We start from the raw sequence: 18,001 nt of genomic DNA on the forward strand, positions 1-18,001 counted from the left end.
AGATAAGGTAGACGTTTAAGCCTTGTGAGCAATCCCACCTTTTGAGAGACATTTACTTAATTGATATAGGACACATGGAATTGCGGAAGAAATTTTCTGGAGTTGAATATTTTCCATTGTATGGAAACATCTGGCATACAAAGATTAAATATGTTTTTTGAGATTAACTCTTGGTTTATATTTAACTTAATAGCTATGTCTGGATGTTGCCTGTAATCTTAGTTATGTGACTTTTGTAGACCTTTCAGAAAAATGGATGAAAAAGGTTCTCTTCACTGGGACAAAATAAGCAAACTGGAAAAAGGGAAAATCTATAAGCAGGTAAAACTATTTAGCAATATCTTATTACTTCACTATTTTAGGAGGCTTAATTTTTCTGGAGTTGCTATGAAGCATGTGAGCAAGCATGATATTAAATAGTCTTGGCTGTTCTCCTTCAATAGCTGTAACATAAGAACAGTCCTGCTGGATCAGGCCCAAGGCCCATCTAGTCCAGCATCCTGTTTCACATAGTGGACCACTAGATGCTGCAGGAAGCCTACAGGCAGGAGTTGAGGACATGCCCTCCCTCCTGCTGTTACTCCCCTGCAACTGATACTCAGAAGCATCCTGCCTTTGAGGCTAGAAGTGGCCTATCACCCTCTGACTAGTAGCCGTTGATAGACCCCTGTCTCCTCCATGAAGTTATCCAAACCCCTCTTAAAGCCATCCAGGCTGTGGGCTGTCACCACATCTTGTGGCAGAGAATTCCACAAGTGGATTATGCGTTTTGTGAAAAAGTACTTCCGTTTGTTGGTCCTAGATTTCCTGGCAATCAATTTCATGGGATAACTCGTGGTTCTAGTGTTATAGGAGAGGGAGAAGAATTTTTCTCTATCCAACGTTCCCCTTTGTCCCATGGGTTCTTTATTTCCAGTTTATTTCTCCCCTTAAAAAAAAAAAAATGTTGTCCCGTACATAAACTTGCTCCTAAAAGGTGTGGCTAGTCTTTCAGCTGAGGTGAATAGCTATCTTGCCTTGTTCTGGTGACATCTTGCCTTTTCTGCACGCACAAGTGAGGGGGAAGGGCCACTTTTGCTCATCTCTTTTCCCTTCTGCAGCTCCCTGCCAAATATGTCTCTGAGGGTTGGGAGACTCTTGGGAGCAAATCTTTGGGGAATGCAGAGGGAGGAAAAGAGTGGTGAAAGGTGTTGACCAGCCAAGCTAGCACTTTTTCTACAACCTGCTAACTCTTGGTCTAGAGGCATATGGGACAGACTCTACCATGACTACTTGTTAACCTAAGGGGAGCATAACAAGGGGCTAAAATCATTTCAAAAGGACAAACAATGAGCAGGTTTGGGGAGCGCATCCTGAGTTGGGCCTGGATTTGAGTGTGTTCAGTGTTTGGGGGTTTGGAGTTATGTTGATGGCAATGGAAGTCTAGTTCTGCTCTTGCCAATTGCTAAGCATCTAAGTGCTTTTGATTATTTTTCGTAATAAGCTCCCTGTGTGCAACAGAGCAGTAGTTCCCAACCTGGGTTCCTCCAGATGTTGCTCCAAGCATCCCCAGCTACAATTTATTGTGCCTGAGGATACTGAGAATTGTATTCAGCAACATCTGGAGGATCCCAGGTTGGGAACCCCTGTAATAGAACTTTTGGGCCTTCTCATTTCCAGAAAGAGTCCCCTGTGGTATCAGACATGCCCCCACCCCACCACAAAAATGTAACAGAATTTGAGAAGAGGGTTCTGGTGCTGGAGAAAGGCCCCCCCCCCATGAATGAATCGTTGGCACTCACCTGAATGGTCATTCTCCTCAGACGTATGGATTGTATCCGAGCATTATGGGTTGTCATGACCTACTGCTCCGAGACAGGGCCAATCAGAAGTTTTCTCTCTCAGCAGAAGGGAGAGACAGCCCCCTCAGCCTTCAGTTGCTAACAAGCACTTCGATGCTCTGGCTAATAAAAGGAAAACACTGCAGAACAGGTAAGATAACAAGAACAGAGAAAGACAGACTGCAGAGCGATCCCTGCGCTTAAAAAGTTAACTCTGAACTGCCCCTTCGAGACAAAAACCCCAGAATCAGAAAACACCACCCCACAGCAATATGGGGTACAGGAAGGAAGGCTAAGAAAAGTGGGGAGCAGAATCAGACACACAGAATGGGCGGGTCGGATACAATCCATATGTCTGAAGAGAATGACCATTCAGGTGAGTGCCAACTATTCATTCTCCCTCAGATGAAGATTGTATCCGAGCATTATGGGACATACCCAAGCTGCTGCAAATAATGGGCGGGATCAAATATAGTGTCGGGTCCTAAGAAGGAACTACCCGCTGCAGAACTCGCCGACCGAAATAAGCGTCAGCAGAGGCCCAATCATGTATTTTGTAATGCCTCAAAAAGGTTGAAAGAGAGGCCCATGTGGCGGCCCTACAGATGTCAGGCAAGGGAGCCATAGTGGCTAGAGCTGCAGAAGCTGCTGCACTCCGAGTTGAGTGAGCTGTAACACGCTCAGGTACGGCCTCCGCTGCCGTCACATAAGCGAGCTGAATGGTCTGGCAAATCCAACGTGCTAAGGAAGATGAGGAAACTTTCTTTCCCAACGAGCTGGCCTGAAAGGAAACAAAGAAGGACTCAGTAATTCTGAATGCCTTAGTGCACCGCAAGTCGATACGAATGGCACGGCGAACTTCCAGCTTGTGCCAATCCCTCTCCTTAGGAGAAGTGGGACTGGGACAGAAAGAGGGAAGCATAAGCTCCTGGGCCCTATGAAACACGGAGTTCACCTTAGGGAGGTACGTAGGGTCCGTGCAGAGCAACACATAGTCTGGAAAAACAAGACATAACTCCTTCCGGACCAACAACGCACCTAAATCAGAGACCCGTCGGGCCAAGGTAATGGCCACCAAAACCTTTAAAATAAGGATGCGCAAGGACACGGTCCGCAGAGGCTCAAAAGGTGTCTTCACCAGGACTCTCAGCACCAAATTCAGATCCCAAGTGGGAAAATGGTGGACTGGGGGAGGCTTCAGGACTGCGGCCCCCCAACCGTTGCACATGAGGATGCCCGGACAGCGACGGAACATCCGGTACCTGCAGCACGGATGCAATTGCAAACATTTGATGCCAGAGGGTATTGGGCCGGAGCCCGTTGTCTAACCCAGCCTGTAAGAAGCCTAAGATTTGCCCAACAGAAAGCGACATGGGGTCCGTCCCCCCATGACTCACACCATAAAGAATACGCCTGCCAGGTAGATTAATAAACACGGACCGTGGACAGTTGCCTGGAGGCCAGAATGGTATCTCGAACCGCGGAAGAGTAGCCACAGGCCACTAGGAGTCCTTTTCAACCTCCAGGCATAAAGGTTGAGCCACGCCGGGTCTGGATGGAAAACTGGACCCTGAAGAAGGAGGTGGGCCTGACTCCCTAGGGGAAAAGGCGGTTCTGTCGTCAGAGCGACCAGGTCTGAAAACCACGGCCGACGTGGCCAATGCGGGGCCACCAGAATGACCTCCACCCTTTGATGACGAATCCTCTGAACTGTCCTGGACAGGATGGCCACAGGCAGAAAGGCGTAAAGAAGGCCCTGAGGCCACGGGAACAGCAGGGCATCCACACCCTCTGCCCCTGGAGACAGGTACCTGGAGAAGAACCTGTCTGCCTTGGCATTGCCTGCCACTGCGAATAGATCCACCAGGGGAGTCCCGTACTGCCTTACGATTATCTGAAAAACCTGATTGTCCAGAGACCACTCCGCCTGGTCCAGCTGTGAGCAGCTCAACCAGTCTGCAACTGTGTTTTCCACCCCGCTGATATGATCAGCTTCCAAAGAGCACAGGTTCTGCTCCGCCCAGTGCAGCAGGACTTCAGCCTCGCACATCAGTGGCCACGACTTTGTCCCCCCCGATGACTGAGATGTGCCTTGGCCATGGCACTGTCAGTGCGGACCATGACGTGGGGTTACAAACCTCGGGGAGAAACTGGATGAGAGCTAGCCGAATGGCCTGGAGCTCCAGCCAATTTATCGTCTGGAGCTGTTCCTCCTCCGACCACTGGCCTTGGGCCACTCGCCGACCGCAATGACCTCCCCAACCTAGAAGACTGGCATCGGTTGTGACCACCATGCGATCGACCAGAAGGAAGCTTACCCCCCTGCATAATGCCTGGGACGTCCACCAATCCACGGACTGTCGAACCCGAAGATGGATCCTGAGATGAGACCTGGAGGTGACTAGGTCCTGGACAGGTAGGAGGAGCCACTGAAGGGGCTGAGAGTGAAAGCACGCCCAAGGCACAACCCCAATCACTGACACCATCAGGCCTTGTAGTTGGGCTAGACTGAGGACGTCCAAGTGAGTAAGACTCTGAAGCCTCTGACACGTGGAGCGCAGCTTCAACCTCCTCTCGGGAGTCAGTGAGACAGTCCCTTGCATTGAATCGATGACAGCCCCCAGGTGTTGAATCTTGTTCTGGGGGATGAGGGAGCTCTTCTTGAAGTTCACAAGGAAGCCATGGGCCTCCAACACGGCGAGGGTCTCCCTGACATCCTCCTGTGCCTTCAGATGGGATGGTGACCTTATCAAAAGGTCGTCCAAATAAGGATAAAGATGAATCCCCCTGGTCCTCAAATGTGCCACGAGTGCCACCATGATTTTGGTAAACACCTGCGGCGCAGTCGAGAGACCGAAGAGGAGTGCATGATACTGGTAATGTGCCCCGGCGTAGGCAAAGCGTAGGAACCTCCTGTCCAGAGGATGGATAGGGATATGGAGGTACGCCTCCTTGAGATCCATGGAGGACAGAAAATCCCCCCGCTGCAGGGCCATCAGGATGGAGCGAAGAGTCTCCATCCGAAAGTCTCCCCTTGAGGAACCGACTGACAAATTTTAGGTCCAGGATGGCCCTCCATTCCCCGTTCTTTTTTGGAACTAAAAAGAGAATAGAATAGACCCCATGGCCCCTCTCTTCTGAGGGGACCGGTTCGACTGCCCTGATGCTGAGCAGGTGTTGGATGGTCTTCAACATCAGGGCATGCTTGGTCTGCTTGTGGGACCGAGGGGAGAGAAGAAAACGATCTTGGGGACGTGAAAGAATCTCCAGACTGTACCCTTGGGAAACAGTCTGGCAAATCCAAGCGTCCGCACATGTCTCTGACCATACCTGTGCGAAGGCCCCCAGCCTGCCTCCCACCTGCATCCCCAGAAACGAGTCATTGGGAGGCGGGGAGCTTGAAACCTGGCTTGGTATACTGGCCGGACTGCTGAAACTTTGCTTGTGGCCAATCTCGAAAGGAACCCTGTGGCTTTGACCAAGTGGACTTGTCTTGTTTCCCCTGGCGGGGATGAAAACTAGACCGTAAACCCCTGGAGGCAAAGTTGCCGGAGGTCCTGACGTTAGGCCGTGGAGGGCATAGCCTTTTTTTCTATCCTTAGTCTCAACCAAAACTGGCTCTAGTGCCTCACCAAACAATTTACCCCATTTGAAGGAGGCATTGGCCAAATTACTCCTAGACTTTTGATCCACCTTCCAATTCTTGAGCCATAAATGGCGTCTCACTATGATATCAGAAGCTATAGTCCTGGCAGACAATTGCACCGTGTCCAGCAAGCTGTCAGCCATGAAAGCGGAAGCTTTATCCAATTTGTTAAGGCCCCGCCAAAGAGCTAACGGTTCCGGTAGGACCAGAGGGAGAAGCTCCTTGACCCAAAGCACTGGCGCACGTGCAGAAATGGAGTTGGCCACAGAGGCTTGCAAAGAAAGCACAGATGCCTCATGAGAACGACGTAGGGCGGCATCACATTTTTTGTCGTCTGTATTGCGCAGCACCTCATCACCATCCTTTGGGAGAACCGTACCCGTGACTAAGGCTGCCACCTCCTTATCCACTGGTGGGACCTTGAACTTGTCCATGACAGCCCTCGTGGTGGTATACAGGCGCCGGACACCAGTGGGAGGACCCTTACACTCCAAGGGATGATCCCACTCACCCTGAATAATATCTAGGAACAGCTGCGGGCAAGGCACCGCGACCTCTGATGCCTTGAGGGATGGCAGCACAGCCGGGTCACCTTCAGTAGTCTCCTGAGGTGTAGGAACAAGCCCCTCCTTGAGTAGTCTCCTGAGGTGTAGGAACAAGACTTGCGGGCCTTGTGCAAAAGCACAGGAAAATCTGGCTGACTGAACAGCCTATAGGGGGCCTGCACTGCTGGCAAGCTATCCCCCTCATCCCCTGACAACTCGCCCTCCTCTCTACCCGAATCAGAGTCAGTGTCTTCAGAGGGCTTCCCTCCCCCACCAGGCTGTAAATCGGGGGCCTGCAGGGGAATCTGAATGGAGGAACGAAGGAGAGCACAGAGAGATAGAGTGGGAAGCCCCAACTCCGCAGGAGCGGCTGTGGGGATGGACAGGTGAGGCAAAGCGGCATCATGCAAGACTTCCCCGCGCGTGCCCAAAATGGCGGCCGCAGGGGCTGTGGCGGGAAGCTGATGGGCGAGGGCGGGAACAAGCTTCCCGAACTCTTCCACCACAATCCTCCTCAAAAGGGGAGCAAAACTTGGGGGGTCTCCTCCTCAAGCCCTGCAGTGGGCGCCACTTCTGCTACCGCCCCAGATGAGTGGAAGCGCTTTGCAGGCGGCTCGGCGGGGGACGGGCCAGCGCGATCTTCCCCTACCTTAGCGGCTTTGCCCTCCTCCAGGTTGTCACTGGCCAACCATCCCTCTTGCAGTGGCAGCGTGAGAAGAACTGATCAGCTCGTCTCCCCCTTGGCTGTGGTGGTTGCTGGTGGCCGGGACTCCAGGGCCGCTTGCGAAATGCTGCGCTTTGCAGTGTGTGCCGCCGCCTTCTGCTCCTTTGTGAGCTTTTTAATCTTCTTTGCCTTGGGGGCCCGAGTTATGGGCTTGGGTGAAGTAGCCACAGCCCACGCAGCATGGCAAATAGCGGGAGCCACGGAGTCCTCAGAGAGGGAGGGAAGGCCTCCTTCTCACAGCGCATCTCCTGGCCTTCCATGGCCCTCAGAACAGAGCCACCGCTGGTTACCAGACGGGCTGCAGGCTATCCCAACAGTCTCCCTGAGACCCTGACTATCTCTCTCTTTTTTCTTATTTCGAAACCACCAAGAAAAAGGAGAAAGAACAAGAAATGAACAAGAAATCAGTGTTGAAATGGAGCAAAGCGAAAGAGCACCTGCTGGAGCGAGACAGGGCAAACAATTGAAGGCTGAGGGGGCTGTTCCTCCCTTCTGCTGAGAGAGAAAACTTCTGATTGGCCCTGTCTCGGAGCAGTAGGTCGTGACAACCCATAATGCTCGGATACAATCCTCGTCTGAGGGAGAATCTGATAATTTGTTGACTCCTCATCATTGGTGTCTGGTTCATTGGGAAGTACAAGTCCCCACAAGAAGTGGGTTCCTGGCACCACCAATAAAACAATAGTGAAGGCAACAATTGTCCTGTTGGGGAATCGTGAGAGGTTCACCTCCTGGTCCAGTGAAAACATTAACAAAAGTTGGGCCAAGAGAAGAGTTCAGGAACAGCCCATATTCTCCATACAAGACATCTGTTCTCACGCTCTCTGAGCTCAGAGGATAATATATTATGACTGAGTACCTGTAAGGTTTCAGTTCAGCCTAAAATTCAGTGTATGGCAAATGACAATCTTTGTTGTAGTTCTTCAGCTGTAAAAAGAGAATAGCAGTGGTCTATTTTTATAAGACTATGGTAAGAGTAAATCAGATGAGAACATAACCCCAAAGGCTTATTGTGGGTAAAGTTGATGTATAAGTCAATAAATCTAACCACAGTTTTTAGTATATACCCAGGAAAGTGTAAAATATGAACTTGTATAAATAATGTGATTATAGTTTGGTTTTCAAAGTTGACAAAGTTCCCATGAGAACTCTTTAAACTTCTCGAATGTCTTATAAGCAGCTTATGAAGAACAAATATTTTTCCTTTGTTCCTTTGGCTCTGTTAAAAAATAAATAAATCAAAGTACTGAGATGCTTATTTTTGATCTCCTCAAGACAGCCATGAAATGTTTTTCCTTGCAGAAAGAAATGAAGTATTTGGTTTATTCTTGTGTTCTTTTCTTCATCCTATGTTTCAGGGCAATCTGTTTGATTTTCTGCGGCTAACAGGTTGGCGTGGGTCCAAGGTCCTGTATTTTGGTGATCACTTGTACAGTGACCTTGCAGTAAGTATTGCAGAAAATTCCATGAGATGTTGCTTCTGTTGGATGAGTGCTGCTAAGGTCCATGGCCTGCTACCAGACTTCAAGGAGGGGTTCACTACTTCTGTTGAATTATTCAATAGATTGGATCTCAACACTTGATGGTGCCAAGTGCAAAGGATCTTCCCTACCCCCTCCCTTCCCTGCCTCAGCCCCTGAAAATCTGCTGCTGAGCATCGGGGACCCCTTGAACAGCTTGGTCGGAGTCCTTAGAAACTGGATGCTGATACTTTTCTTGAGTGTGAAACTGCTGGCAGAAGGTGCTAGTGACCAGTTCCCAAGAATCCTCCCACTCCCTGAAGCCGCCTACAATGTTCCCAAGGGTCTCTTGGCCCTCAGGAGTGGCTCTTCTGGGGGCTTCAGTGGGGAGGAGAGGGCAGGGGAAGCCTCCTGCCATTGTGTGCACACAATTATAGATCTAACCCAATATCTTTTGCCCTATTTTTCTACACACACTTGTGGGGACAGGCCTAGTCCTGTGCCTTTCGTTCTGCAGTCTCTGTGTGATCACATCCCATTGAATAGCCGCTCCTCTTAACTCCTGTTTTAAACCAAGACCAGTGTAGCTCCCTTGGTATGTTTTCCTACAAAAGAGGTCAGATGTTTTCCCATGGCCTGCTGCTTTGGGCACTTTCCCAGACTGGAGCCCACATCCCAGTGCAGAGAAGCAATTTTTAAGAATAAGTTTCCAATTAAAGTTTGGAATTTTTCTTAATGGCATGTTTGTTTTTCAATTCTTTCTGTAAATAAAAATCTCCTAAAATCTCCTTTTTCTAAGGAATATCTGCAAAATATTGAGACTTCCCTCCTCCCCTACTTCAGTGGAAAGCACTCTTGCATCCACACGGAGCGGGGGTGATCTTTCCTTCTGGCAGCACACCTTTGCCTTTTTCTGGGGGCCATTTTAGAGGGCTCCCAGACTGCGGGGGAGGGGTATAGCTAGCCAGGGGATCTGAGAATCCCCCACTTGCACCCCATGGTGTTTTGGATGCTGCCCCCTTTGTGTTCTGTTTTCATAAGTGTAACAGGGTCCTGCAGCACAGTGATTCTTTGGGACATGGAGCCCAATCCAGTGCAAGCTTACTTGGAAGCTAGTCTCATTACATTCTGTGGCATTGGTGCTTCTGCATGTCAGATTAACATCACTCTGCTGTTGCATGGGGTGTGTGTATGTGTGGTTTTCACTGATCTCTTCTGCCCCAAGAAGTGCTCTCTTGACCTGGAAGTGAGTCCCTGAGTGCTGCGTGGCCCTCAGTGACCCACTTCCAGGTTGCAGAGAACGCTTCTGGGGGCAGGGGAGATGAGTGAAAACGCTTCCCTCAACATGTTCCTGTGTGCTGCCTTAGTCTGGAAGGTGGCGGCAGCAGCAGCAATGTACACAAAGCACCAATCACTTCATTAAAAGCACTGGCACTTGGTTAGGATGTCAGCCAGTGGGACGTATCCCCTAGTCAGTAATGCAAAGAAGTGCAGTGTAGAAGGTGGTGTTGACCATGTCAAGCAAGAGTCTTGAGTCTTTCTCCTTGTAAGCAGATGACGGGCTCCGGCTTGCTGCTTGAGACTGCAGGCTGGTGTATTTTATACTCATGCAGCTGCAACAACATCTACTTGCCGTTATTGCTTGAGACTGTATGTACTGAAAAGGAAAGAGGCTGCTGGTGTGTGTGTGTGTGTGTGTGTGTGTGTGTGTGTTTGTGTTTAAATTGGATTTAATGGGTACTCTGTTACCATATCTGTTGCTACAAGTATGAGAATGAGTTTATCTTGCATCCTGTTGCTGTAAGCTGGCTTGAGATTTCAGTGGGGCAAGGTTCCCCTCTGCCCCGCTCTGAAAAAGCAAAACAGTTTGAGTTGGTCACTTGAGACAGCAGGTCAGGACCTGAGCAAACTCACAGAGGCAGGCTGGGAAGCTGCAGCATGGGCTGGGGTGGAAGGAGAATATTCCATATAACTCATGTCCAGTTATCGCAAGAAACATTGTGGGGATTCTAGCATCCCCGTCATGAGAGACTAACCAGACCTGAGGATGAAGCCCTAGTTAGGGCTACTGCCTGGAATAAAGTATCGTCTAGAGCAGGCACAGTCTTGTCCAATTTCACTATCCTCTTTCATTAAAGAGATTGCTAGTTTAAAACAATCAAACAGCCCTTGAGTTTCTCGCCCAGAGGGCAACAGGCAGCATCATTCAGAGGCAGAACATTCCATATGGTCATTTTTTTAAAAGTTGCTAGCCTGAAATGTAAAGTGGGCACAGCTACAGAATCTCAGCTGCATCACAGCAGGTGTGTAAATAGCTAGTTATTACTTGTTCACCTTCTGGTAATGAAAAATTGCTTTCAGGTGTGGAGGCAAGGGTTTTGGTAAACTGGATGAGAAGAGTATGTCTTTTGCTCAGCCTGTTCCTGTGCTACAGTGTGCTTACACTGGGATGCAAGGAAAGATCGGCTAGTCTAGTTGGTTATAACAACTGTAGGCTTTGTTAAGCACAAGGTTTTATTACAGTGTTCTCTACTAGTAAACCAAGTTGCTCCCCCCCCACCCGATTTCTTAGGATCTCATGCTTCGTCATGGTTGGAGAACAGGAGCCATTGTTCCAGAACTGGAAACAGAAATCCGGATCATTAATACAGAACAATACATGCACTCTTTGACTTGGCAGCAGGCCCTTACAGGGCTTCTGGAGAGAATGCAGGTAAAATAGACCTGTTGTTGCTCCTAGATCTCTTAGAATAAAGGTGACTCTCAATCTGCTTACTGAGGGATTAGGTGCAAACAAATGCATCACCTGTCATGATTTTGGTTATCACCCTTACATTAGATAACCGAATGTGCTGGTTATAACAATGATAGGAAATGTCAGGGATAGATGGCACTAGTCAAGCAGCAAACTCCATTTTGGGGAGAATTTTCAGACACAACTAAGTTGGGAAATAACATCATCACACACTCTAGTGGCTTGTTTGTCCAATACTGGTTGTGTGTGGAATGAAGTTAAATCATACTGCAATAAAAGTATGAAAGTCTGTGCAATCTAATTGGGCTAATTATATTCATCACTTTTTCTCATAAAGTACTATGCCAAACGCTGACACCAAAACTCCGAAGACAACCAATGTGATTTTTTCCAGTGCTTGGCCATCTTCAAGCATGTTGCTACCCATAAAAGAGTAATAAGGTCTTCGTGAAGTAATGTCCCCCACAACGATGTACTCATGCTGAAGAAAACTGATCTTTAGAATTATATTCAAAATTAAATCAACTTGACTTTAAATATATTTTAGATGTATCAAGATGCAGAATCTAAGCAGGTGCTGCTAGAGTGGATGAAAGAACGACAGGAAATCAGGTGAGACTTTGATCAGTTTGCTTTCCCTTTCCACTTAATATACAAAATACGTCAGTGCCAATCAAATTACAGAAACAATTTCTTAAACAGACACTTATACCAAGCACTCTCATTTGAAACTAATTTTGACTGGCAAAACATTTTTCATGTAGAAATCCCTTTCCCCACCTCCATATTGCAAACGCTCCCTTTTTGGAGGGGTGCAGTTGATGAAGCTGCCAGGCAAGCAATGTCAACATCTTTCATTGATTCCTCAAAGGGGACAAGACAAGCTCTAACAGGTTTGAGAGGATGCCAGTGACTCCCTTTAAAAATGAGTGAGCCTACTGTACAAACACAGCATAGAAGTTCTGAAAGGGTAAAACAAACCTAAGTTGACTGACTTTCCCCCTAGGATTTCACTTGTCCTTGCATAATATTTATACATCTTCCAGCCAAAACTCACAATTGAATAATACTCCGTTTGTTTCAGATCACTTACAAAGAACCTGTTTAATCCTCAATTTGGAAGCATCTTTCGAACCTTCCACAACCCAACCTACTTTTCTCGAAGACTGATCCGCTTTTCTGACCTCTACATGGCATCCATCAGCTGCCTGCTGAACTATGATGTGAACTTCACCTTTTACCCTCGGCGAACTCCTCTACAGCACGAAGCTCCCCTCTGGATGGATCAGCTTTGTACTGGTTGCATGAAGACACCATTCTTGGAGGAAATGGTACATATCCGGTAAAAAGAGGCAGGATATGCATGTGTGATGTGGTTGAAAACATCCGTGTGATACAGTTCTCATGTATGAGTTGACTGACTGACTGCCCAGCCATGGATTGCTACTTGGCTACTTTCTGAATTATCGTACTTGCCTCCTAGCACTTCCTAATAGATATGAGATGAATGAATAAGGCTATACAAGATATATCCTAGAGAAATCTTTAGCTGATAAGGAATAGCCAAGGCTGGATCAGGAAAGGCACCCACCCTACCCCAAAGGCATTTGTATTTGTTTCCATCAAGTAGTGTCACCTGTAGAGGGATTCTGCATAATTAGTTTCAGAACTGGTACATACTATTTAGCCATGTAAGCCTAGGGCCTATACACAGGTGAATATCAGCTGTGATAATAGTAACAAAATACAACACGTCTGTTCACAGACAATTTATATTTATACAATACCTCCAAAGCAATGAGCTACATTTTCATTGCTATGAAAATAACCGAAATTTCAAATAGTTGTTGTCAACACACAATGGGCTTGATATAAAAATTTAATCTAAATTTGAAGGTACTAACATTTAAAAAAAAATAAAAAAATCAAGTATGGTAAAGAAACAATAAAAACTATATTAGATAACAGACTGTGTGTAAAACTGTAAGCGGACATTAGATTCAGCTTGCTTGACCCTTCTGGGCAATACTGAGTCTTCCATCTTGTATATTTATGGCTGCTGCTCCAAAATTAAAGTGAGATCTCTCTAGGCAACATGCATTTCTGCTAGATTGCACGTCACTTGATTACTTGACGCCCGGTTACTCATAGCGGAATGTGTGGACTTACTTCACTGAAAAGCACTGTATTGTGCCCACGTTAGGGAAAGCTCTCAAACCCCTTATCTACAGGGAGGGAACCTGAGTAGTCTATCCTAAGCACATTTATTTACATGAAGGGTTCAGTTGAAAGAACAACTTTCTTCCCTATTATGAGGTAGCTTACGAAGCTGCTTGTAAGAGTGCTGCTAAAGTGATGCTGCACTAGGCTTTCGTTTAGTTAGAGCAGTTGTTCAGATTCACCCAGAAGAGCCACTTCACTTGATCACACCTGAAAGAAAGATTACTCTGACTACAGGGGAGGAATAGGGGATGGGGGATCCATCAGAGGGTGAGTTGACATTCCCTTGTCACCAAGGCTGACATTCTGTGTCTGCAGTAGGGGTCAGGGATACCTTTGGCAAATCCATGGTAGTTCCATTCTGTCGCATGCCTTCATGAGGCTAGATTACTGTAGTGGGCAAATAGGGGAGTTGCCTCTGGAAAAACTACTCAGAAACTGCAGCAAATACCAAAAAACCTGCCTCCAGAGGAGTGATGAGTCACCAAAACTACCTTAACCAGTGCTAGAGTATGAACTGGCTTCTTACTGTTTCTGGCCCCAACTGAAGATGCTAGTTCACAAAGCATGCAGTGGTAGAGGAGTGCTGTATTCCTGTGGGCACACAAAATTGCATGCCATGAGAGTAAGCCCATTACTTCAATAGGGCTTAGTCTTGCACAACACTCACAGTTGTGCAACTAGCATCCCTGCAAGAGTACTATGCTCCCATATGCCTGTGTGGTATGTGAGCTGCTAGATCTTACCCATATCTTAGGCCTAACGTGCCTTGGATTGCCCTCTTTGCTATGGGTTGACACTAGCTGGGCAGTCCTTGGTGCCTGGCAGACTTTCTGTAACTCCTCTCTCTTGGATACTCAACAAATGCTTGACAGAGCATTTCAGGTGGGCAGAGGGTTTTTATACTTTCAATTTGACTGAATTTTACAATGGGATATTTTTAATGCTGCTTTAGTTATTTATAGACATTAAATCATAAAGAAGGCTGCTCAAATTGATTTCAGCAGTATGAAAAATATTATCAAGCTCTTTCTTATGAATTGAAACAGTATGTCTATGCGGGAGATAGTAAATACATTAAGAAAAGTTTGAATATATTAATATAATGCCAAAGAAGTCATATTGCCAGATTCTATAATTTACTATGATACCAATTTATACTTTGTCAGGGGCACACCAATGCTGCTACTGTAGTAGAATACATGACATGATGCTGTTTAGGACTAAGGTGCCAGGCTCATCTACTATACTTTTATTTCTAATTTCCTAGACTAACTTCTCAGAGTTCTGCCTATTATTATATTCAAAACCACTGACTTAGATAAACTCATTTCCTGAAACAATTTTTAAACTAACTGAAGCAACATAGTGGCTGACCTACTGCACAACAATGTCACCCAAGTACTATTGCGTTTCTGCAATTTGCATAAGCACAAAATGTGCAGAGACTGTATTATACATGAGTAAACTCCTGACATTTCTGCAAGTTGCACAAACAATGTTACTAAGCTGCCGAAGCCTTGTGCAACAGCTCAGCTAGTAGTTCAGAAGTCATAAGACTATGCAGCAGCCACAACAAACACACGTCATTTTATCATTCCAATTCTGCAGATTAAGGCTATGCATATCAAACTGCTGCAGGGCCATTTTAAGTCTTCTATTGCTTAATGGCAGTCACAATAACATTGCCTTGTAGAATGCATGCAGACCATAAGTTCTGTAGGTTGCCAAAAAATGTTGTTTGCCTGCCAGCTAATCTGAGATGGGTACTGAGAAGCAGTGAGTACATGCATGCCTATTTCACAACTGTATGTGTTCCAGAAAGCTACAAGCAAGTGTAAAAATATGCTCATGGTACACAATGACTACATACAAGTGGCTTTCTTACATAAAGTGGTGTGTAGCCTTGGGTAACTTTTTAGGACTACAACTCCCATAATCTCTGGCCTTCAGTCATTCTGGTTGGGGATGATGGGAGATAAAGAGTGCAAAAACCAATTGCTCAAGACTGATATGTAGGATAAAGTCAAATATAGCTACCCTGAGTAGCAGTATGCCTCTGGAACCACTGATGAACACTGCTCTGCACACCCCACACCCTTGGGAGCAGGGTGTGCTCTCCAGTACAAACATCTGCCTTCTGTGGTCCACTTAAGGTATACATACCTGTGAAAGAAGCAGGGAAGCCAAAACCATGAAAGGTACAGCCCTATTACAAAGTTGATCTTGGAAGCAAGTGCTGTAGTGGGTTACAGTATACTACCTACCTGTTCCATGAGATGTGTAAACTGTCTATTGAGTATGATGTCATAAAGGGTCACACTAAGCACTTGGGAGAAGCAACAAGCAATGAAACTGTCCAGCAGTCTCTGCAAATGCTCCTTCTCCACTCCTGCTTTAGTTCTGAGACAGAGTTAGAATTTCACTGTTTAAAGAAAAGCATATTTTGGTGGTGTTTAAGTGCACTTAGCATTTCTGAAACAAGTTAAGGCGGCATGATGTTACATCACTCAATTTCCTTTTGAACTTGCCTCTTAGAATGATATGTCAACTTTATATTCAACAAATGAAATAAAATGTCTGAGCAACCAATATAGTTGTTCCTGTACTATAAAATCAGCCTCTGTTTGGGGGGCTGACGTTAGAACATCAGTTAAATGTTTTAATGTTTTAAGCAGGAAGGTTAGCCAAAGCTGATAGCAAGCCATGTACATGGAAGAACTAATTAATATTTGACCAAATAGTTGCAAGGATTAATTCATTGATTTTCAGTTCTTGTCTGAAATCCCTAGGACAGTGGTTCCCAACCAGGGTCACAATCCTTGGGGCTAATTTTAAGGCTTGGGAGGGGTACATGGAACCCTCCTGTCTCCTCCACTCACTGACTCATGATTAAGATGCAGCTCCGTGGCCAATAGGACTTGGCTATTACAGCCACTGGCTTATATCCAGATTAAGTTATTATGAGTTGTGCTATTGAAGTTAATGGGACAAGTTTACTTGTCCTCTTTCAAGGGGAGTACTCATGAGTAACTTAGTCTGGATGTATGGCAGTGACTAACAGCCTATCTCACAACACATAACATGTATGTGTGTATGTTCGCGCTCTCTTTAAATCCCTATAAGGTACCTGAGCTGAAGATTTCAGACAAAAGGGTTAAAAAAAATAAATTGAAACCCCATAGCCTAAGGGTATCAGTTCACTTGCTAACCTGTTCATTGGATTCCTTGGTTTAAACAGTGATGTTGACAAAAGTTACTACAACTAGTCCATGAGCCAGGCCCACAATCAGTACCATCTCAGGGGACAAAGGCTCATAGTGATTTTTTTTTTATGGCAAAGTCTATCCCCCTAGCGATGGAAAGTAGGTGATAGCATTGTTCTCCTTGCAGCCTTCTGTGCACTACCCCGCCTTCTTTATCCCTACCCCCCAAACAATTAGGGATAGGGATAAAGGGATACATCTCCTCTTTCCTGCAGAGGGAAGGGCTGGGGTAACAATGGACTAATTGTACTCTTTCTAATTTTCATTTCCATCCCTCTGACATCGGTAAAATTTTATAGCAGTTTTCGTGTTAAAAACGTTAAGTTTTAAAAACACGATTGCAAATTTGGCTGCTGCATGCCCGATGGTCAGGGCAATAGAGGTGTGATAGCATTGTAATGCTTTGTATGTTATCACCTATTTTCCATCTCTGGGGGGTGAAGACCTTCTCAAATTGCAGTGAGCATCCATCCCCTGGTGGTACCAACCACCCCAGCTGACTCGTGTACGAAACAGTTCTCTTAGAACATCTCTAAATCTGAAACTAACATTCTGGGTCATAAATTGCTTGGATTATATTAGCTTAGCTCTTCTTTAGGAGTAGGTTACTCTGCACAACTGGCTTGGAAACTGAAAAACCATTTGGATTTTTACAGAAATAGACACAACAGTTAAACCTGGTTCAAAAGTCTGTTCCCCAAACAAACCCTGTGTAGGTTTGCACAATGCCAAAAGTGAATGGATGCACTTTGTTTCCTGTATCCTGGACTAACATGAACATTAAACACACTGGCTTACAAACTGTACATGATGGTTATTTCCAATGGGCTTACTTTCATGTAACATCATTGCACAATTTTCACGTTGTCACAACAGCATCCTTGCAACAGTACTAGGTCCCATACTATTGTGTGGTTATGTGAGCCACTGTGCAGGATTTGTGGTGTTTTGTTCCAAGTGTCACTGAAAGTGTAGAATGTTGTGTCTATTGTTGTGGTTGCTACTGTAGATTACCACTTATTTTTTACAAAAATAAAGTCTCTCAAAATGGAATAATTCTTTCCTCTTAACAGTAATGGTTTGCAGTCTTTCCTTAAGTTCTGTGGGATGTAAACTCACCTAATCAGTAAGGCAGAGCACAGATTTCTAGCATAAGCATTAGGGATGTGCAAATTGATTTGGGTACAAATTGATTTGTACTACACCCCTAAGCTAGAGCTTAACTTTAAAAAGAAAAAAGAAAGCTGGGGATCTGTTTTAGGGTTAGGATATGGCAACTTTGAATCCCTATTGTTTCCTATGGTGGAAATGTTCAAAATCAGTAAAAACTAAAAAAAAAATCATTAAAAATCAACCAGGTGTCCCACTGCCTTGAAATTTGGTTGGTAGTTGGCACCAATGGGGACCTACCCACCACCCAAATTTGGTGCCCCAGGACCTTGTTAAGTGGTCCGAATCGGTCCAAATCTGAATTGAATCAAAGCAAAGCAAATACAAATCTACATAAGAGGTTTAGGGTTTAAGAGCATAGCGGACGGTGCATAGCCAACAGGAATAGCAAACAG

The 18,001-nt window shown here is 45.9% G+C and overlaps 1 protein-coding gene across 2 annotated transcripts in view; it reads left to right on the forward strand.

The window, feature by feature from the left end:
* Positions 1–17,506, forward strand: part of NT5DC2 (5'-nucleotidase domain containing 2) — a 61,252-nt gene extending 43,746 nt beyond the window's left edge. For both annotated transcript variants that reach the window (XM_053297515.1, XM_053297514.1), the window contains 5 exons: positions 240–321; positions 8,094–8,180; positions 10,768–10,908; positions 11,498–11,562; positions 12,035–17,506. In XM_053297515.1, the coding sequence (XP_053153490.1) occupies positions 240–321; positions 8,094–8,180; positions 10,768–10,908; positions 11,498–11,562; positions 12,035–12,296 (637 nt within the window). In that variant the 3' untranslated portion in view covers positions 12,297–17,506. The remainder of the gene's footprint in view (positions 1–239; positions 322–8,093; positions 8,181–10,767; positions 10,909–11,497; positions 11,563–12,034) is intronic.
* Positions 17,507–18,001: the final 495 nt, after the last annotated feature.

The sequence above is a fragment of the Hemicordylus capensis genome, chromosome 2 (genome assembly GCF_027244095.1).
Source record: "Hemicordylus capensis ecotype Gifberg chromosome 2, rHemCap1.1.pri, whole genome shotgun sequence".
In the NCBI taxonomy this organism is placed as follows: Eukaryota; Metazoa; Chordata; class Lepidosauria; order Squamata; family Cordylidae; genus Hemicordylus; species Hemicordylus capensis.